This window comes from Meriones unguiculatus, chromosome 3 (genome assembly GCF_030254825.1).
Source record: "Meriones unguiculatus strain TT.TT164.6M chromosome 3, Bangor_MerUng_6.1, whole genome shotgun sequence".
NCBI classification, from domain to species: domain Eukaryota; kingdom Metazoa; phylum Chordata; class Mammalia; order Rodentia; family Muridae; genus Meriones; species Meriones unguiculatus.
In genome coordinates, this window is record NC_083351.1 from 132,828,719 (window position 1) to 132,850,265 (window position 21,547).

Consider the following 21,547-nt stretch of genomic DNA (forward strand, 5'->3'; position numbering starts at 1 on the left):
GATCCCTCGAGCTGGAGTTGCAGGTAGCTGTGAGATGCTAGGAGCCTCTGAAAGAGCAGGGGCTCTCTGCCTCTGAGACATCTTCACCAGCCTCCTCAGCTGGTTTCAGGTGAGGAAAACCCTAAAATCTGGACCATGAAAGTGCTGTTTCCCTGTGCCCTCGCTATCCTACACAGCAGAACTTCAGAGCTGAACACCTCCTGACACAGTAAGACAGAGCTGTCCCTGCAGCCCACAGGAAGTTCTGATTTGGCAGCATGAAGCCCAGGCTCTGAAGACAATGATGGAGAGAACACTTCCCCTCTGACCTCATCTTCGTGAGGATTTGAACGTCATCTGCCCACAGGAGCCATCTCTCTGTCTCTCAAGAAGGGTGCGGTGAGGGCCCTGCTCCCCACTCTTACTGACACTGTGGGCAACGGTAACACCCAGCATGCACCCTTCCCTCTTCATCTGCTCTTTACAGACAAAGACAGAACTTGCAGCTGTAAAGGGACTCAGGTATAAGACTATTTTTCTGATACTTCTGTTCTTAAAGACTACTAACTTGGAAATGTTCAACATCCTTAGTCATCAGGGAAATGCAAATCAAAACGACCCCAAGATTCCATCTTATACCCGTCAGGGAGGCTATGATCAAGGCAAGGATGTGGAGAAAGGGGAATGCTTCTTCATTGCTGGTGGAAGTGCAAACTTGTACAATCACTGTAGAAATCAATCTAGTAGTTTCTCAGAAATTTGGGAATAATTGTATCTCAAGACCCAGCTATACCACTTCTGGGCATATACCCAAAAAATGCCCCACCAAACCACAAGGATATTGCTTAATTATGTTCATAGCAACTTTGTAATAGCCAGAAACTGGAAACAACGTAAATGTCCCTCAACCAAAGAATGGATAAAGAAAATGTGATACATTTACACAATGAAGACATCTTGAAATTTTCAGGAAAATAGATGGATCTAGAAAATATCTTGAGTGAGGTAACCAACCCCCAAAAGATATTCATGGTATGTACTCACTCATAAGTATGTAGTCACTCACGAAGTACAGGAAAACCATGCTGCAATGTACAGACCCAAAGAAGCTAAGTTACAAGGAGGGCCCAAGGGAGGAGGTCTGCTTCTCCCTCAGAAGAAGAAAAAAACAAAAACAAAAACGGGGAGGGGGGGGAGCAGAGGTGGGGATTAAGGAGTAGGAAGAAAGAAGGAGAGAGGGCCAGGTGAGAGAATGGAAATTGGAGGTGGGAGGCATCTCTGGGGTTTGCCAGAGAGCTGGGATAGGGGAGGCCCCAGGAAGTCTGGGGGAGGGGAGTTACCCTAGCTGAGACAGAGGGAGATATGGAGTCTGAAGGGGCCACTTCCTGTAGCCAGGCACAACTGCCAGTGGGGGGGGGGATAAGGACACCAACCCAGCCACAATACCTTCCACCCAAAATTTGCCCTGCCTACAAGATTGTCAGGGACAAAGATGGAGCAAAAGACTGAGGGCCTGGCCAACCAACTTTCAGGAAAACGGATGGATCTAGAAAATATCATCCTGAGAGAGGTAACCCAAACCAAAAAAGACATGCATGATGTACTCACTTATAGGTGGATGTTAGGCATGAAGTACAGGATAACCATGCTACAGTCCACAGACCCAAAGGAGCTGTTACCCATCCACGGGAGATAACCGATTCCTGATACTATTAATGTGACTCTGCTATGGAGTCACATTAGGAGCCTAACATAACTCCTCTGAGAGGCTTCACCCAGCAGCTGATGGAAACAGATGCAGGGACCCAGCATTAGGCAGAGCTCAGGGAGTCCTGTGGAAGAGTTGAGGGAGCTGGAGGGATCAAGGCCTCCACAAGAAGACCTACAGAGTTGATCTGGGCCCATGGAGGCTCACAGAAACTGAACCGCCAACTAAAGAGCATGCATGGGCTGGTCCTAGGCCCCTGCAGAGGTATGTGTAGCTTGGTCTCTGTGTGGGTCCCCCAACAACTGGAGCAGGGGAACTCTGTGACTCTGATGCCTGCCTTTGGATCCTGTCCCCCTGACTGGGCTGCCGTGTCTGGCCTCAGTGAGAGAGGATGCTCCTAGTTCTGCAGCTACTTAATGTGCCAGGGCAGGTTGGTCCCCAGGGGGGACCTCCCCCTTCTCTGAGGAGGGGAGGGGAGAATGAGAGAGTGATATTCGAGGAGGGGGCCACTGGGAGGAAAGGGGGGCCTGCAATCAAGATGTAAAGTGAATAAATAAATTTTAAAAAGTAATACAAATTAAATACTAATAGAAAAACAAAAACAAACACACGAAAAATACCGACTTGAATACTTCATAACTGCGCAGTCTCTGTGTGAGGTGTGTGTTTACAGACCTGCACAGTCGCTGTGCGAGGTGTGTATGCACAGATTTTGCTGCCTTGGGGCTGGCTCAGACTCCAGGAATTGACTCTCATGGTGGCATGTTGCTCTCTGGCAATGACACTATTCCTATCCCTAACTTGAAAATGAGGTATCTTTACACATATGGGCACTCTGAGGGGAAGGAAGAGCCTCCCCACTCCAGAAGACTCTCCGGGATGCTGGCTCCCTGACACCAGCAGAACAAAAGGCCCCTCAGCAATCACCTGAAGAGATAGCCTGCATGGCTGCCCAGTATTGGAGAGTAAAGAAACTGAGAGAAGTCAAACAGAACTGGGAAGAGGAAAAAAAGAAAGTAGTGGGAGCAGGAGCTAGTCTCTCATCCTCAGGACCTCCTCTCATCCCACAGTCTTGACCTACTGGAGACCAATATGGACTTTCAAGCACAAAATGCTATCGTTTAACTACTGCAGCATGAGGACAGTCGCTGAGTGGGGCTGACAGAATCTGGTCTCTGTGGGGATGGGTCTCTTTCTGCTTCTCATGTGAAGTTGCAGTGACCCCAACATGTGTTAATCAACTATCGGTGTTCTGGGTACCTTAAATTTTAGTGGTTAAGAGCCTAATGTATTGCCTCTGTCTCTGTGAGTCCTGCATTCTCTGCCTGGGGGTGTTTGACAAGGCTGAAATTGGAAGGCTTGACTGGGGAACAACCCATCTCCATATTTCCTTGTGGGACTCTAGCAGGGTTCAGCTCCTCAGAGCTATTGGGCTGAGGCTGTCAGTCACAGGCTTGCTGGCTCTTGGCTGGAGTTCTTCCTCAGTTTCCTGCGAGTGGGCATACCCCAAGCGGTAGCTTGCTTCATCAAAGACAGGGAGGTGAGGTTTTGTTAACAAGACAAATGCCAATGTGTTCCTAGAACTGCAGAAATGCCTGTGTGTTACATACTAGAAGTGCAAACACACCATGCATCCAGCATCCAGCATGTGCTACACGCTAGAAGTCCTCCTTAATGGTAGCAGTGGTTCTAGGGATTGAAACCAGTCCAGAGAGATGAGGTCTATCGTAAATTAGGAAGGCCTGTGTGGAACACCTGTAGGAAGCAGCACAATTTGTTGTGCAAGCAAGTTATATTCGCAAGATGGATAGCCATGAAGCCCCATCATGTTGGAAGCTGGAAAAACTGGAAATGGGTTGTCCAGTTATGGTCTGAGCCTCAACACTGAATGAGGCGCACAGTAATCAAGGGACCAGGAAGGACCAGCGTCGGACTGCCCTGCGCTGAATGTGGGGACTTACACAGCTTTAATTCAACTTCGAGAAACTATATACTGCTCGTTTTACTCCAGGGGTCGAATCCAGGTGGGTTTTCATGTTTCAACCTCATGCCATCTTCCCAGAGCTTTGACAGTTTCTTCTCATGTACACAAGTGCATCCTAGGGATGGAGAAAGCTACCTGCATTTAGAAGATTTATAAGGGTAATAAAGTCAGGGGTGGAGAGGCCTCTCATATAGAGATGAATCATTTGGATCCAAAGGATAACATACCTAATTCAAATAACTTAAGGACCAGAGCCTGCTGGCTGATGTGCCTGAAAAAGCCTGAGAATGAAGCCCAAGGGACATGCTACCTGGTGTCTAAAAGAGTAGAATCCCTGGCCACAGGGCATAGATTGCCTTCCTGTGTTGACAAGGAAAGTCCTACATGTGGCTGTTTCTCTGCCTGAGAGAACTGTGGATGAGGGCAAGTCCCCAAAATCAGGGACCTGCTGGTCAGCTGGCAGCAAACTACTCTATTGATGGCCTGGTAGCTTCAAGGCCACCCATAGGGTCACTGTGTGGAGTGCTTGCCACCTGAGCACAAAGTTATGAATTCAGGGTCCCCAGCACCCACAGAAGCCGCAGGGTGCATGTGTCTGTGAGCCCAGCGGCGCGAGGTGGACACTTGCTGATCAAAGATGGTCTGTCCAGACTAGTCAACTCACAAATGAGGTAGGGGCTGGAGAGACGGCTCAGCAGTTAAGAGCGCTGGCTGCTCTTCCAGAGGACCTGTGTTCCGTTCCTAGCGCTGTTGGAGGAAGGTCCATCAGTGAGGATAAGGACTGTTCCCCAACTATCCACAGTCCTTGTCTTCTGTCTGATCTCTCCGTAGTCCACCTGTTTCCCAACCAAGACAAAGTCCACCCAGCCTGCCACATTCCCAAACTCAATGAGCTCCTCAGCTGCCCGGCCTGCAGAGCCCACCGTAACCACGTCCAAGATTGCACACTGCTCTCAGTCACCCTGGTGTGCCTCAGAGGCTCCCGTACCAGTGTCACAGTCTGTCCCTGGTCTGTCTGATCTGTGAGTCTGCCCGGTGTCCAGACTCACACAGTTCCATCAGTGGGAAGGACGCCCCGTGTACTGTCCCCAACATGTCCCTTGCACCCTAGTGTTTGCCCCACTACCTCACACTAGAGTGTTCAACCTAGTCCATACCTGACCCCTGACCCCGTAGTACCCAGTGTCTCGTGCTCCCTGTCTCACCCAGGCCCCACTGTTCCCCATCTCAGCCTAGCCCCCTGTCTCCTTAGCTTCTAACTTCCACAAGTCACTGTAGTCTAATGCCAGTTATTCTGGCTCCTATGACTTCTCACCCCAGCATAGTCCACCATGGAGCTCATTGTCCAAATCCCTTGATTATGATGTCACATGACCCACCAACCTTCCCTTTCCTAATGTCACAATAGTGCCACCAGAGTGCCTGGTTTCACAGATCAGCCCAGTCCCTACTCTGTAATGTGTCCCAGCTCACCCTAATCCCAAACCATGGCCAGCCCACATCCAGCCCTTTTCCCAAGCTCAACCTAGTCTGCAAATGCCCCTGCTGAGTGGGAAGCTGGTCCCCACCCCACCCACGCTCACTGTGGTAGGCCCCTCCCCCACTCTACCCAAGCTCACTGTGGTAAGCCCCTCCAGCCCGGACACCTGTCCTTGTAACCTACCTCTCAGTCTTCTAACACAGCCATTTCTGTCCTCAACACACCTGCTTCTAAGTGTCCCCATAGCCTCTCTTATTCCCAGATACGCTATAGAGGTGACACGCAGCGGCTGCTAGCCGCTACTCACCCAGTCTACCCAGTGTGCTAGGCTCCTTACGCCTCCTGCGCACACTGAGGACATACCAAACCTTACCTGACCCATATATTCCACTCATCCTACAAAGCCCCTGCCTAACCTTCTAGGAAAACCCATTCCCAGCTACGCTGATCAGTGTCACAGGCCTTGCCCTGCCCCACATGCTCACGTGCCCAACTCACCCTGTTTTGTGGCTGCCTAGCATGCTATCCTGCCCTGTCCCTAAACCTATACCTCTGGTACCTTACTGGCCACATCCTGTCTGGCCAGCCTGCCGTGCTCCCCAGCTTGCCCTGTTCCACCCAGGGCATCCCATTACCAGCATACCCTACTTACCTCTCCTGTCACTCTGCACGTTAGCCTAGCGTTCCCAGCAGCCCTGGTTCCTAGCTCACCCTATCAATCCAGTGCCCCTACGCAGCTTAGTTCACAGTGACCCGCAATGACAGTGAGGCCTGGCCCTCATCTCATCCTCACACTTCCCACTGACCCGCCAGTGCACCCAGCAATCCAACAGTTGCCTGCTCTTTCAGAATCTGGCACATACTGTCTGTCCCTCAGCTTTCCATCTGACCAAACAGCTCCAATCCCACTTTGCTCAACTCTACCCAGAGCAAACATCCCGCAACTGCCTATGTGTGCTCAGACTGCACTTTCCCCCAGCTCATACGTGCTCTCCAGTTTCCAATCATCTTGCCTACCAGGATCCCTGCCTCATCCTGGCCTCTGGACGATATTTTATCCCTAACCATCCTCAGATCGCACAGCCTGCTGGGCTCCCTAAGATTCTGCAGCTGGCTGGCCTGCCGCCTGCCCCCATTTTTCACTCCACCCTATTCCACCAAGCACACCCCATTCTGTGGGTAACTCTCACTCCTTCCCGGCCTGGCTTTCCATCTGCATCACCACCGAAAGCAAATGGTATGATCGTACACAAAAGAACACTTGAAATTTTAATTGTATATTTCCTGCTTTGCGATTTTAGTCTATCCCTCTGACTGAAGACTCTGCACGATGACTCACACACAAAAGTTGGTAATTGCACAGTCACAAAGTAAATACGTGGAAAGGAAATTTTGTCTTGCTGGTTTTGTGAGAGGGGAAGTGGTCCTGTGGATAGGTATGTTGAAAGACTTTGGTCCTCATGAGACCAACTAAATAACAGCAAACATTTCCAGGAAGATGCCAGGTCAAGCTATCTGAGCTGGAGATTTGCATGGGTCAAAGTCAAGAGCTTACAAACTTACAAAAGCTTATAAAGGTGGCTAAGATGAAGCCACAGAGGGAATGAACAGAAGAGGAAGTGAGGGAAGCAGGGTGGGGATGGAGCAGCGGGTTCAAGCAGAGGGCTCCGCTGGGGCCGAAGGGTGGGGGCTGGGGCCTCCCCCTCCTCCCCACCCTCACAGACGCCCTCCCCGCCCTCACAAACCCTCTATGACTCTCCCTGCTCTGTGATGCAGATCTGGCACTTACAGGGAGGCCCAGGCAGCCTCGGCTCTCAGTTGCCGTGTGATTCACACTATGGAGGACGTTCTCTCCTTTCTGAGTAACACCACCAAACCATGTCTGCTAAGCTTCGGCTCAGTCTTCATGGACTTTTACCCCAAGGGCCTCTTTCTGAGTGCCGTAGGAGTGCTTCTTTTGTACCTGACGTACCCAATACTGAAACCCTTCTTAGCCACACGGACCAATCACGACACCCACAAGGTAAGGCAGTATGGTGAGTTCCTAGGGAGTTTCTTCCTTTGTAGAGAGGAGAGAACACTGCTGTCTTAGAGCATGGAGCCTGGGCTGGAAGGAATTACAGTTTTCACCTGGACCTACAGCCTACCTCCCTGGGTATTCATGACCAGTGCCAAGCACCCATTCCTGGTCTTACTGACTTGGTTCCAGGTGCCAGGTTTTCTGAAGGAGAGCAGTGTCTGCAGACACTGGGCCCCATGCTCTGGTCCTTCTTCGAATGCTCTTTCATCCCCCTCACCCGGCCTTCCTCCAGCTTGGGCTGCAGGAGAGCAGTGATGAGCACTGGGACCTCTGGGCAGAACCTGGAGCCCGAGCTTCATCTCCAGGACAAAGTGTCTCAGAGAGAACACCACTGAGGCTCTGGCCGCAGAGCGTAGTCTGTTCAGCACAGGACTTCTCAATGATAGTCCCAGCTGTGAGTCTTGCAGATAAACGCCCTCTTTTAGTTTCTCAAAGAAGGAAAAACTGAAAATATTCTATCAGGGCTGGAAAGGTGGCTTAGAGGTTAAGAGCACTAGCTGCTCTTCCAGAGGTCCTGAGTTCAATTCTCAGCATCCATATGAATCACAACCATCTATAATGAGATGTGGTGCCCTCTTCTGGCACGTAGGTGTAAGTGCAGACAGAATATTGTCTACATAATAAGTAAATAAATCTTTAAAAAAGGGAAAATATTCTATCACCTTTGAAAGTAAACAATAAAAATAGTAATTAATCTTACTAAGGCTGGAATCACAATATTCTGCTTAATGGAAGACTTGGGGATCCTAAGAAAAACAACATTTAAAAATCTTTTTTATTTTTATTTATTTATTTTTGTTCACAGCAACGAGGCAAAGTTAACAGAAGAAGAAGAGTATCATATAAAGGTAGGCTCCCACTACAGGGTCTTCTCACCCCAGTTTTTCTTTTCCAGTCATTCCCATAAGAGCCCAGGTCCATGAGCTGAGGATATCACAGCACGCGCACACACCTTCCCTGACAATAGAGCCCTCAGAGAAGACTGAGAACCAGCCCCAAGTCCCTGTTCTGCTCACCTGTGGGCATGAAGCGGTGACACCTGACCTGGGCATGGGCGCTGCCCACGCAGTGGGCACAGCTGGGACCCAGGGAGGGCTACAGGTTGTGTTGGAGCCACAGCTCCTGACTCCTGGTGTCAGGAGCTGGTTCCTGGTGTCACACCTGGATTCTCAGACATCTCTGAGGAAGCCAAGCTCGTGGGCTTCCGTGTTGCACACTGGTAAGTGGACATCCATGACAGAAACGGGAGTGATGAGCAAGCGCTGCTGGCACTGCCGCTGACAGCCTCGTCTCCTGTTTCTTAGTGATTCCAGACTACGGTGGCCTAAGTGTTTACTGTACAACACCTCTCTTTCATTCCATACAACCCTCAACCCTGCTTTCCAGAATTCAGAATCTTCCACAGAGAAGCACAGGAGCGGAGGCGGCTGCTGTCTATCGTGCAAAGGTGAGTCTCTTCCCTTCTCTCAGGGCCTGTTACCCACCTCCACCCCCACCCCCAGGTCAGGGCATTCCAGAGACTTAGCAGAGCCTGCTCTTGTCATGGGAGGGATAGCCAAAGGAATAAGTACGTAAACTGGGGGGATGGGGTGAGGCTGTCTCCTCCCTGGCAGCCAAGGACAGAGAAAAAGGAATAGGCACACAGGCTTTGGGTGTCCATACCCAGGATGGGCCTTGTAGGCCCTCTGTCTATGCATGGTGTTCCTCCTGGTTTTGTTCTATTTCTATGATAAAATACCACAACTAAAATGAACTTTCAGGAGCAAAGGTTTATTTCAGCCTGCAAATCCAGACCATAGGCAGTTGTTGAGGGAGGTCGAGGCAGGTCTGACTGCCATTCTACAAAGCGTTACCTCCAACCAAGGAATTCACTTTCTAGCCAAGAAGTAAGCAGGAGCTGTGGAGAATGCTGCTTGCTAGCTAACTATGGTATAGGTAGGCTCACAGTCAAGCTAGTTTTCTTACACATGTCAGCACCATCTCCCTAGGGATGGTTCTGCCTACAGTGGGCAGGGCCCTTCCATAGCAATCATTAATCAAGAGACTCCCTTACAGACGTGGCCACAGGCCTGTCCTATTTAGGCAATCCTTCCAGTGAGGCTATTCTCTCCGGTGAAGCCAGGCTGTGTCAAGTTCTAGTCAAGCTGACCTAGAACACAGGTCCTGACTACAGGTCTGAGCTTTCTCTGTTCTTCAGCCCCTTGGGACAGATGTATGACCCCTCCCACCTTCGGCAAGTGCTTTGTCCTGACCCCTGCTGTGATGTGTGCAACCGAGCAACCGCTAAGGTCAGTCGACTGCTCTCATGGGCCAGCCTGCGAGATGATGCTGCCTCTGTGTCCAGCATGACCTCCACAGCTTCCGTGACCGAGACCTCATTCACTCTGCTCCCTTCCCTCTCCCCGAGCCCTTCAAGATGTCACATTTCATCTCTTCCACCTTCTCCTCCTCCTCCTACCCCCTCAATTCCCTCAACTATCAAGGCTACCCCCTTGGAAGATATAGTTCTGGTCACACCCCAGGGTGACAGTCGGCCATCAGAGCTGATTTCTGTCACAAGGCCTTACATTCCGCTGGGCCACATCCTACCTCATCCACTTCCCATGTCTCCTCCCAAGGCACAGCATGCCACTCAGCAAATGGAACGGCCTTTAAAACGGGAAGCCACTCCATCCATGGCGGGCCGTCCTCGTAAGCAGCTCACGAATGCCACAACAAATAAGGGTTCTTGTGGCGCCCTGTCAGAGCTCTCCCGGCAGCAGACTGGCGCTGACGACAGCGTCTCCCCATCCCAGTTGGAAGGCTTAGTTAACCAAGAGACACATACTTGCCATTCTTCTGAAGCTTATTTGGGTGGACAAAACACAGGTCATTTTACAGTGCCTGGAAACCTCCCTTTCCCCAGTTCTCAAGTCCTGGCAGTGCGTAAGAGACAAGACAAAAGTCAGGCTGACGTCCTTACTCGGAAGGATGAGGGAAAAAAAGAATATTTCCAAAAAGCTCTTGCAATTTGGGAGAAAAAAATAGGGCCAGTGGCCGAGGTTCAGCAGCACTCAGATGGCTCCCTTTGCCTGCGGGATAGCAAAGGCGTTCTCAGCAGGCTGAATGTGCACCAGGCGCTCGTTCAACTCCCGGCCTCCACAAGCCACTTAGAGCCCAAGCTCACACAGCACTTCTGGGGCCTCCCCTATCTCCACAGTGAGTCCATGGGTGCCATCACCACACTGTCCACTCACTGTTCCTCAGCGTGCATCTGGTTCAACAGAACCTCAGACACCCCAGCCGTGACTCACCGCACACCTCTGTCCTTGCCGGAAAGTCAGTCACAGACCTTGACCCAATCTCAGTCCCAAAGTGTCCTGCTTCAACCTCTAATCCCACTGCCACCGGCGCCGCCTCCTCCTCTTCCTCCTCAACCTCAACTTAGCATCTGTGGGGTATATTTTCATGGATCCCAAGATGTGGCAAGATCTCTGCTGCAATCTGAAATCCACTGCCTAGAATACAGCATTGTGACGAAAGAACAGGAGAAGGGGTGGGGTTTGCCCTCTGTGGTCCAAAAATCTCAGGAAGAAATCTGTCCCCTCCCTTCCAAGCCCTCACTGGCCAGCCAGGCCTCTGAGACCCATGTTCTCAAGTCTGTCTCTTCTGGACAATTCCCCCTTACTAATGCATTTCGGAAGAAACTCGAGCACCACCTTCGAAAGAGGCTCATCCTCCAGCGCTGGGGCCTGCCACAAGGGATCTACAAGTCTCAGTCATGGATGCGCCCGGACCTTCCAGAGGCATCTGAGAGCAGCTGTGGGCTCCCATGCAGCTCTCTCTATAAGCACCAGGACAGCAAAAACCTACCCAAGACTGTGTTGAACCAGCCCGGAAGCTCCCAAGAGAGGTTCTCAGAGGCTGTCTCTCTAAAGGGAAAAGTGGGAAAAGCAGAAGGACACAGTCCAGAGATTGTACAAAAATGCCCGTGGAGTAACACCAAGGGTGCCCTAGATAATGGCCTGCAATCTGACTGTAAGACAAGCCCACCCTGCCACTCAGGAAGTCCGCCAAGCAGACCTTCAGGGACCTCACAGGTGAGCCAATGCCGGAAAAAGATTGAAGCTGCCCTGCAAGAACATTTGAGCAGACATCTCTATGAAATCAATCATGATCAGGTCCCTGACCCTACGTCCAGATCAGGACCTCCCCCTCCCCCTTTAACCTCCTGTGTGAGCATCAAAGATCACAAGGCCCAGAGACAGTCACCTCCTGATAACAAGGTCGAGCATGTCAAGAACATACAGAGAACTGCAAAGTCTGTTATGCAACAGACATCCATTATCTTAGACAGCACCAGCCTGGAAAAGTCACAGGATAATATACACAGCCGAGATGTGCCCAGAATGTCGGCTAAGGCTGGCCCTGTGCCACTGGAGAAGAGATTAAGTTCTGACGAAACAGTCCACGGGCCTCAAAAAGCAAATATGAATGACAAAAATGTATTTGCGCCCAGCAAGGTCAGTAATATAGCCAAGGGAGGGCAGCTCAGTGGTCTTCAGCCACAACCTACCAAGATCTTGAAAACCAGCCAGTGCAAGAGTACCCAAGGGGCAGATGGGAACACAACAAAAGCACACAGTACCCTGTTAGCTGGAAGGGCCATGAAGGGAACATCAGGTCCCCAGGAAATTCAGACATCTGACTTTAACACTCAGGTGTCCTGGGAAGAGGAATTTAAATCAGAGAGCAGTCAGACCATCCAAGCTGTAGAGACCCAACACAGCGTGCTCTTTATCTCAGATAAATTCACTTCCAAAGCTTTACTTAAGTGTGAGCCTTCCAGCCAACCCGTGGATGCTGCTTGGGTGCAGCAGGCCCGCTTGTCCACAGCGGGGCCTTCTGTGGAACAGCAACAGGAGCCCCGGATGCCTCCATCTGTCTTAGACAAGGGCCAGAACAAGGAGCTCCCTCCATCTGCCAAGATGGTATGCCCCGTTCCCAGGAGAGCAGAGGAGCTTAGTGCAGGGGTCGCAGGGGCTGGGACAGTCCAAGCCAGTGGGAAGAGCTATCACACACAAGGCAGCCCAATACAAAGGAACCGTGGGGAAAAGCCCACCCAACCCCTCCCCGCGAAGGCTCCGACCCCTCCTGAACACCAGTTCAGGAAGCACGTCAAACACTTTTTCCAGTGGCTTGCTCCTGACAGAAAATGCAAAGGGCAGGAAGTGTTCCTGAGAAAGGGCACGCCCCCATCCTCACCCAGGTATGACCCAAAACTAAAGGGGAGGGCTACTCTTCCTGGGAACACTGTAGCTCAGAAAGCCATGAGAGATCTTGGGGAGATCTCCAAGGAACAAGCGGGGCACAAGCAGGCTGCCGCAGACAGCATGCACCCCCACGCGCCCTCGTGTCCTCCTACAAAGCCTGTGAGGACTATGCCGAGGAAAGAGTACGGGGTCCCGGCAGAGGCAGTCCAGGGGCATCAGTTCTGCCACCAAGCAACCCACTCTACCGGGCCAACTCCCAGGCCCTACAATCAGGCCCTTGCCTTCGGTGGTCAAAAGAGATCGGTGGAAGAGAGAGGCAGACAGCCCCAGAAATGTGAAGCTTTACAGCCTCGCCCACCTGCGCCCCACAGAGAGCCAGAACTGTGCCAAAACCCCTTGAAAAGTCGGCAAGTTCCTCAGCCGGCGCCCCCCTTTGCTGTAGGAACTTTGTTGGCAGATGTGTCCCGATTATGTGGACAGAAAATTCTGGCTCAGAATTTCAGTGGAAAAAGTCTTTTTCCCCCCAAATAATCCACCTCTTAAGAGTATGCATTGCCCCCCCCCCAATAAATGTTTTGATGAGGTAGTGTCTTTTGTGTGTGGTGTATGCTTGTTTGCTGTGTGTGGTGTGGATTTTAGGTGACACGAAGCTTGTGTTTAGGGAAAGGGCTGGGTTAATTCAGCTCTCAGAGAATGGCCCCTGTGTGCTGCTAAGAGTTATCTTGGCTCCCTGGGCTCTTTTTAAGAATGGGTGAGCTGTGCCTTGAAAACAATTTGGTCCTGCTTCCTGACTCTCAGCTGAGTTATTGCCAAAATGTGGCTACCCGCACTTCCCCTCATCGGCTTTGCTCTTACCATCAAGATGTGTCTCCTGCAAAAAACAGTTCTGGGAGAACAGAGCTGTTCTGAGTGAGTGTGACTATGGTGGCAATGTACCTACAACCATGGGTGCCGCCTGGCCCCACACAAGGATGCTTGCTAACGCCTCCTTGCCGCTTTGTCCTTGCCACTGAGCTGTGTCCACTGGAAAATCACCTCAGAGAAATATTTCCCTTCCCTGGCCTAGAGCGACGATACTTTCAGAGAAAATCATCACCTTGCTGTTTGTCAGTGTCAGAAATATGTCTTGGGAGGTTAGCTTTCTTTCAGGTTAAAAAAGGGGGGCTAAGAGTAAGGGAACTGTGTATTTAAGTGGGAATGAATGACAAGCATAAAGACAGAAATGGCATTGCTACTCAAAAAGGAGGCCACGTGGTGACCCCATACTTTCTCCCTACACTTCCTCCCACGCCTCCCTGCCAGATGTCACTCTGTCAGCATCTTGTGGGGCTGATATTGGTGCTGCGTAGCCCATTTGCTGTCCGTGCTAGAACTTGCATGTGGCTGTTCAGGTGCTGGATGTCTGTCTTGCAGGACATGCCTGGCTCCAGAGATTTATGCTGCCTCCCTCCCATCCATCCATTCCTTGTGGCATGTGAGCTCTTGCTGTTGGGGTGTGGAGGGCACACCATGCTGCTGTGTGGCATTGATGCTGCAGCAGCCCTGTCAGCCTCCCCATGCCCACCTCTCCAGCTAATGCTGTCCTCCTCCACTGCCCATTTCCCCAACTAAAGGTTGTTCTCCACTGTCTCAGGGTTTCTGTGGCTGGGATGAAGCAACTTGGAGAGGAGGTGGTTAATTTGGTTCACATATTCCAAGTTACAAGTCCTCAGAGGGAAGCCAAGGCAGGGACTCAAAGCAGGGGGGAACCTGGAGGCAGGAGCTGAGGCACAGGCCATGGAGGAGGGCTGCTTACTGGCTTGCTCCTCATGGCTTACTCAGCCTGCTTTCTTATAGAACCCAGGACCATCAGCCCACTTCCCTTCTGCGTGGACTGGGTCCTTCCCTCATCAATCACTAATTTAAAAATTCTCTCCAGGCTTGCCTGCAGCCCAGTCCTGTGGAGGCTGCATAAGAGATTGCATTCTCAATTGGGGTCCCCTATGTTCTGTTGACAGAAAACCAGCCAGCACAGCTACTTAGTATTTTAATATCCAGGCTTCTAAGTTGGCTTGGTAATTTATATCTGTCCAGCCTGCCAGCCTACAATTACCCTCATAGCTGTCTTTCCCTGCCAACCTGGCCAGTTAATGTAGGCAAACATACCCTCGTGGGCTAACTTCCGATCTGCCTCTATGACTTCTCCCTGGGGCCTGGGGTCCTGTTCCCAGGTAAGCCTAGCAGGCCTCCCAAGCCTCACCTTATTCCAGCCCTCTCCACTCACTGCGGCCCATGCTACGCGTCATTTCCCAACTGACCTACCAGCTGGTGCATTTTCCCAGCTTACCCTGCATGGCCCTGCAGGCTAGGCTACCCATTTGCCTGTCACCCCACTCTTCAGCCACATCACTGCAATCCCGCCTGAGCCAGTGCCTCTGGGCCTGCAAGCAGCCTGGATCAGAAGCCTCCCACTCGTGTACTGCCCGCGGCCTATCACACTGCATGCAACGCCTGCGCAGGGCCACTGCTCCTCTCATGTCACTGTCGTCCCTTAAACCCCACTGCGGATTTCCTATAACCTGGCCTGCCACATGCTCTACTCTCCCGTCTACCCTCGGCTACCCAGTGTGCCAAGGTAGCATCCTACGTGTGTCCCATGCCTACTTATTCTGTTTCCTGCGCATCCTGCTCAGCCTAGCCTGCCAACCAGCACGTCTCTCAGGGCCTCCTGCCCTGCTTCTGCCTGAGCCTTCAGCAGACCCTGCCTCTACCTTGTGTTACTCCATGCTTGCAGGCCGGTGTCTCCAAGTCACCCCATCCCCCTGCTAGCGCGCTCTGCCGTTTCATGCTTTGTGACCCCTCTATCCATCCTCCTTTGGCCTACAAGCAGTCTGACGGTTGCCTACCTAACCATGTTCCACCAAGATGTCCCATACCATAACATTCTCTCCTGTGGCTGCTGTCTCACCCCAGTGTAGCCTACTCATCTGGCTCTGGCTCTGCAATTGATTCTAGCACCTTCCAGAGGCCTCTCTTTCAGTCTCATCCCAGTCCTCTTCCATGTGACCTCAAATAACATTCCTCCGATCTCCATCCCCCTACCTCACCCTGGCCCACGGCAGCCTTGCCCAGCCAAGCTCACATTGCAAATTTGTGGCCAATCTGTCTAGTCTCTCATCTCCCACTAGCGACAATATAAGTGACTGGTTATCAAATTAGCCTGGTCCACAGCCTGTCAGACCACAGTATACACTGACACCCAGACCAGTTGCCCAACTCACTTTAAAACACACACACACACACACACACACACATACAGCAACACCAGCTTTTATTTCTAGGATCTAAATCCCACTTAGTTTCATAGAAAGAGTAAAGAATTGTCAGATTTGGGCCAAAATCCCTTCCCTAAAAATGGGACTGCCAGGGCAGAGGGTGGTGGCATATATGCCTTTAATCTCAGCACTCAAGAGGCAGAGGCAGGCGGATCTCTGTCAAGTCAATGCCAGTCTGGTCTATAAAGACAGTTTCAAGAAAGCCAGCCAGGGCTACATTGTGATACCCTGTCTCAAAAAAGAGAAGAAGAGGAAGATGAAGGAAGAAGAAAAAGAAAAAAGAAGGAAGAAGAAAAAGAAGAAAGAAGGAGAGATAAAGAAAACAGGCCTGTGAAGCTTTACATAGGAAACAGGTCTGGAGAACTGAGCTTAAAACAATTTTTGAAACCGAAGTTATTGACAGCTGCGCTCTTCTGATGGAGGGCTAAGATCTGGATGCAGATGCTGGAGGCCACTGGCCAAGGGGGTGAGGGTGCAGGCTTGTCACGAGCACTCCCAGCTAAATGTCCTGGGCCTTCACAGGTGGCAGCTGTGGGTATGGCAGAGGGATTACCCACAGCAAGGTCAAGGAAGGCCTCCATGAGATCTCAGGCTGGGTGTGGACTGGAGAGTGCTGGGCTAGTAGAAGGGTTTCACGAGAAGACAGCACGTCTCTCTTCCAGCCTCTGAAGCCGAGGTGATCCCGTGTTGCTCTCAGTACGGTTGCTAGCCTCCTTGTCTGGAGAGCTTCCTGCCATTTGTCCATCTGCCTCCTCAAATACTTTCTTGCTCGTGCCTCCGGATTCCGCACACCCGCAAGCCTTAGAGTCACCCTATGTTGAGGGCCACTTTCTGATGGTTTGTCCCATCACAGGAGATGGAATGTGAGGAACAGGTAATCTCCATAATGCTTATCTCATTGTCCTTCATGCTTAATTCCTCTTTTCTGTTTGCGACTCTTCAGATTTTCTACTCTCAGTGTGGAAAGCCTACCGTCTTGGAGAGTAGGGCCTCGTCGCGCCTACAGTCTCCCAACTCAGTCTTGTCTACCCAGTCTGCTGTCAACGACTACCGGCCTGGCCAGCCCAAGTTATTTCCTAGCTTGCCTAGGCTGTCAAGCTGTGTTTCTTTTTTTACCATCGAATACTGCCAAGTGGCATGTTAGCCCAAGTTCATGCAGCATGACAAATTCACTTCTCCTCAGTACACAGTCTGTCCTGTCTCCCAGGCCACCCAGCCCTCCAGTCCATGGACCCCTCAGCCATGGAGCCATCTTCCCAGCTCTTCCTTTCTCCCCGAGGCCCCTGTGTCTTGGTGCTCGAAGCCAGTCTCTCATCTGTTGGCCCATCTGGGCTCATGGGCAGCTCTGGGCCGTGTCTGTTGTGTGATCCAAACTGTTGCAGGCTGCCTTTGTCCACCATACCGGGTGTCCAGGGCTGGACGGCCTCTCTGCCACTTGGAGCTTTTTGATCGACAAACACCTTCCTGTTCCCAGAGGCCGGCTGTATCTGGCCCACAGGCAAGCTAGCAGGGAGAGGCCCTCCTTGGATGGGGGCTAAATTCACTGTCCCCCTTCTGTCTCCACTAGTGTTTCTTTGGAGGAGTCTGGAGGACTTGTCAGAATCCAGTCCAGAAACGGTGTGTGAGGGACAGCGGAACTGAGAGAAAGAACCGGGTGGCTGTAGTTTTGTCAGGTAGGACTCTAAGGATTCAACTCTTTGGGGCTGACCAAATGCCATCCTCTTGCCAAAGGTCTTAATGTGTTCTTCCAACGCCTTTTCTTTGGTAGGACTCAGTGCCAAACTGTGCTGGTGTGTTTTCAGTGGGTCTTCATCCCCTGCCAATGGTGCCAGAGCTTTCGTTTGTTTGGGGGTTGTGTCAGGTGGAGGCTGTGCCGTGCTGACAGAACGTCGTGATTTGTCCACAGTGCCAAGGATCTCACCCTCCCTGGGTTCTCTACTTTTGTTAAGATGTTTTTCGACTCTCTTCCAGGACTGACTCAGGGGCTTGACAGCTTGCCTGATGGACTCCCTGCATGACGCCTCTGCCCTGTCTTCCAATCAGATTTCAGACTGTTCTCTGAAGCCTCCTGAAGGTTACTCTGGAGGTAGTCTTTTTGGCCAATGTCTTGACTGTATGTCTGTGCTTTGGCCACAGTCACCTCTTGAGCATGACTATCTGACCTCCCATTGTGTAAGTTTCCAGAGCCGCTGGGTACAGTGGCATGTGACTCTCTGCTGCCCTGGTGCTTAAAGTCACACATCCTTCTTGACGCAGAGAAGTCAGGCAGCTCTGACCGAAGACACGCGTGACAGGGAATCCTGGATCCTGTTCGGGAGGCCTCACCGGTGCTGGATGAGTCTCTTTCGGAGGTAGTGCTCTAGTTTCCTCCAGACCTCTGTGGTCAGGGGGAAGTCTCCTGGAAGGATGGGCCTTGGAGGATGGGCTTTGAAGGACAGACTTGCAAAGGGGAGCTTGGGGGATGAGGGACAGAAACTGTCCTGAGACTGTTGGACCACAGAGGGTTAACCCTACAACACCTCCCGCTTTTTTTTTCAAGATGTTGTATTCCAGGTGCTGCATTTCAGATGAACTGAAAGGCTGTGCCTTCCCTGGGGTCTGTGAAAATGCACACCACAGATTTGCTCGGGTTCCGGAGAGGGTGGCAAGACTAAGGCTGGGGGTTGAGGTACAGGCTGAGCCTGGGACTCAGCCAGAGGGTCACGTTGGGAATGAGATCGGGACAGGGTTTGTAACCAGGTCTGTAGTTGACTCTCAGTCACGAACAAAAGTATGGGAAGAGTGACAACTGGGGAATTGTCAGCTATGCAGGCCTCAGCCATGCTGCTGAAGCAGCCAAATGTTAAGAAATGGTCACAAGAGGCAGTGGTAGGGTGCAAGACCTCCCTGTGTAGAGAGGGGGAACCCCAGAACAGCTGGGCAAGTTTAAGCTCTGGGTGGTCTTCAGAAGTCTTGGAGGGAGGAACCTGCTGGATGCACGTAAGTGTGCCTTTGCTGCTCGCTCAATGAGAGGCTGCCAAATCCTGGGGCTCAGCTTGTGCCTCGGCCCACGGCAGCATCTCTGAAGAATTGGGTGACTATGTAAAACAACCTTGGCTCTTCTCCTTCTCCTTTGACGTAAGGAAATCACTCCCATGATTGTCTTGCCTTTTGAACAGTTTCAGGACATCAGTTGGGAGGCAAGAGGTGTCCAGGCTCTAGAAGGTTGGCTCCCGTGTCTCTCTGCAAACAGGCTTGAGAAACATTCCGGTGTGGGAGGTGCTGGTTAAAGGAGTGTGCCAAGCCTGAAGATAACGGTTTGCAGCAGCAGGGTGCTGCAGGGAGGAGTCTGTCAGTGCCCGTATTACACAGCCGGTGCCTTTGGCTGTTGAGATGTTAGTGGGCACCTCACTAGGTCTCCCCACCAGAGACCTAGTGGTTTCCAGTTGGAACACTACTTCTGACGCCTGCACTTCTGTTAGAAGAAGAAAAGAGGCAAGTGGGTCAGGTGGGGTGGGGTCTGGTAGAAATGTAAGGTCCAAGGGAAGTATGGACTCTGGTATCAGAGGGTCACTGCATGGTGTGGAAAAAAGCAAGTCTTCTAGGGGGGCAATGAGGTCAAGTGAGAGACTGGAAGGGGCCAGTGGTAAAGGCCCTTGTGAACCGGCTGGAGCTGGAGGCTCTGGTGGGTTTGCTGTGAGCTGAGGGGACAGAATAAATGAGGCCTCTGTCACAGAGGCTGTGGATGTGGGCCAGACTTAAGAGGCAGCACCGCCTTCGAGGGCAGCCTGGGAGAGCTGATGACCAACCTTGACAGTTATTCCGTCACCCGCACTGAAGGGCAGATCTGGACGTAGAAGTTGTTCGTAGCGGGCATCCTCTCCCAGGGAGCTGCGATATTCAAGATAGATTGAAATTCAAGCTATCCCTGGGACCAGCATGTGGAAATGAGGGCCTGCTGGCCTACCCCCAGGACAGACACCTGCATGCATGTCCATCCATCCACATTGCCCCATCTATGGCAGTCCTGTGGCCTCTTCCCACTCCTCGTTCCCCGTGTGCTCCTCTCCCAAAGAGGGCAGTGTGCAACTGGATGCCTGTGAAGCATGAGATATGTAAGGAAAAGAGACCCGGAAAGAATCACCTTTGCCAGGTTATCCGCAGCTTCCTCCTCTCCTCTTCTCCTCTCTGGCAACCTCCCTCACCTTAAAAAAAAAAAAAAAAAAAAAAAAAAAGAAAAAAAAAAAAAAGACAATGGGATATACAGAATGGAGGTAGAAGTTAGGATTGCATAGAAGTAGAGTTAGGGCAATCACCCCTGAAAGCACTAAGGAGCAATGACAAGTGAGAACTTGCATGTGAGAACTCGCAGAATTTCACGTGTGTGTGCAGCTTCAGTTGTAAATCCCTCCACCCGTGTCATTCTGAGTGATACTCAAGACCATGGCATGAAACACTGGGCAGCGGGTTTCCTCAGAGCTGTCGGCTCCCAGCAATGAAGAAGGGAACACAGTGACGGCAGACATAACCTCTGCCCCAAAGCAGCCAGTACCCATGCTGTACCTCTCACGGTAGCCCCAGGGGCTGTGCCCACTGCCACAGACTGTCATTGCTTCAAGCAAGCATGAGGGAACGGAAGAGACTCAGACAAGCATCTTGGGTCTGACTGTCCTTGTGAGGGCAGTCTCTCTCTCCTGACCAAGGGACTATGTGTAGCACCTGACGCCCTCAGACCTTACACCTGTAAGCGTATGGAAAGGACATGATGGGAGCCCTGGGGAGAGGAGGTCAAAGGCAGACACCTACCTTTAAGTATTTTCCTTGTTTTCTTTGCTTCCTCCTGTAGCTGTTAAGAACAGAAATAGAGAGTGTAGGGCTCTGGTTTTTATTTGCTCCCTAAGATATTCATAATTCCACAGGCCAGGCACACCCTACGGTCCGCTGAGTGACTAGATGTGCTTGTTTTATCTAGTAACTGCGAAGGTGACTACTTATTTCCACTCCTTATCTGTAAAACTAAAGGACAGTGTGGTGGTCTTCCTGTGAGCAGTTTACACCTCTGCTGTTTCCATGTCAAAGACTGGGCTCCGTGCTCCCGTCACAAAGGCCTTCAAGACTCAGCACTGTGATCCTGACCAGTTCATCATAGAAGGAGGCAGGTGAAGGGACATGTGATGTGAGAATGGATCATGGAATCCAGTGTCAGGAGAGGGTGGTCTCACTCCGAAAGCTCAAAGACTGCAGCCATGCCCCTAGGACCAGTTTTGTGCTTTGTCTTGGGAACTTCAGCCACACACAGGAAGGTGGACTGTGGTTTCCAGATGGGAACCTTAGTCCAACCTGATCCTTCACATGCCTAAGGACAGTGCTCTTCTCTCCTCTTCCTCCTCTTCCTCTCCTCCCCTCCCCTTTCTTCTCTTCACTTTCCCTCCCTTCTCCTCCCCTCCCATCTCTCTTTCTCCTCTCCCCTTTTCCCCCCTCTTCTCCTCTCCTCTCCCCCCCTCATCTTCTCCCTCCTCTCCTCCCCTCTCTCCCCTTCCCTCTCCCTCTCCTTCTTTTCTCTCCTCCCCTCCCTTCTCCTCCCATGTTCCATCTCAGACATCCTTCTGACAGCCAGAGAATAAAAGTGCAGCACAGCAATGAAGAATCTCTCCTGGGAGCTCACCACATGATGCCTGGAATTTTGCTTTGCCCAGACATTCACTCACTCAGGACAGTAACTTCATCACACAGATATTAAACACAGAATGGTTGTTTCTTCCATTAACATA

General features: G+C 51.4%; 2 protein-coding genes and 1 long non-coding RNA gene across 3 annotated transcripts; 1 reads left to right on the forward strand and 2 right to left on the reverse strand.

The window, feature by feature from the left end:
• Nucleotides 1–6,988: 6,988 nt before the first annotated feature.
• LOC110554884 (spermatogenesis-associated protein 31D3-like) lies at nt 6,989–13,014 on the forward strand. The gene is made up of 4 exons (XM_021647775.1): nt 6,989–7,174; nt 8,037–8,079; nt 8,618–8,678; nt 9,429–13,014. The coding sequence occupies exons 1-4, from the start codon at nt 6,989–6,991 to the stop codon at nt 13,012–13,014; spliced, it is 3,876 nt and encodes a 1,291-aa protein (XP_021503450.1).
• A 2,839-nt stretch (nt 13,015–15,853) lies between these two features.
• LOC132652871 (uncharacterized) lies at nt 15,854–17,966 on the reverse strand. The gene is made up of 2 exons (XM_060378805.1): nt 17,938–17,966; nt 15,854–17,825 (listed from the first exon to the last, which is right to left on the reverse strand). The coding sequence occupies exons 1-2, from the start codon at nt 17,964–17,966 to the stop codon at nt 16,967–16,969; spliced, it is 888 nt and encodes a 295-aa protein (XP_060234788.1). The 3' UTR covers nt 15,854–16,966.
• A 627-nt stretch (nt 17,967–18,593) lies between these two features.
• Nucleotides 18,594–20,952, reverse strand: LOC132653140 (uncharacterized). The gene is made up of 4 exons (XR_009590875.1): nt 20,583–20,952; nt 19,921–19,981; nt 19,586–19,667; nt 18,594–19,251 (listed from the first exon to the last, which is right to left on the reverse strand). It is a non-coding gene; the product is annotated as an uncharacterized LOC132653140 (long non-coding RNA).
• Nucleotides 20,953–21,547: the final 595 nt, after the last annotated feature.

Bases quoted from the DNA above. Each gene is read 5' to 3' on its own strand.
- LOC132652871 (XM_060378805.1), bottom strand. From the start codon at position 17,966: ATGGGAGGTCAGATAGTCATGCTCAAGAG. The intron at 17,826-17,937 runs GTGACTGTGGCC...ATTGGAAGACAG, and splicing joins CAGATAGTCATGCTCAAGAG to GGCAGAGGCGTCATGCAGGG.
- LOC110554884 (XM_021647775.1), top strand. From the start codon at position 6,989: ATGGAGGACGTTCTCTCCTTTCTGAGTAACACCACCAAACCATGTCTG. The intron at 7,175-8,036 runs GTAAGGCAGTAT...TTTTGTTCACAG, and splicing joins CCAATCACGACACCCACAAG to CAACGAGGCAAAGTTAACAG. The intron at 8,080-8,617 runs GTAGGCTCCCAC...CCTGCTTTCCAG, and splicing joins AAGAAGAGTATCATATAAAG to AATTCAGAATCTTCCACAGA.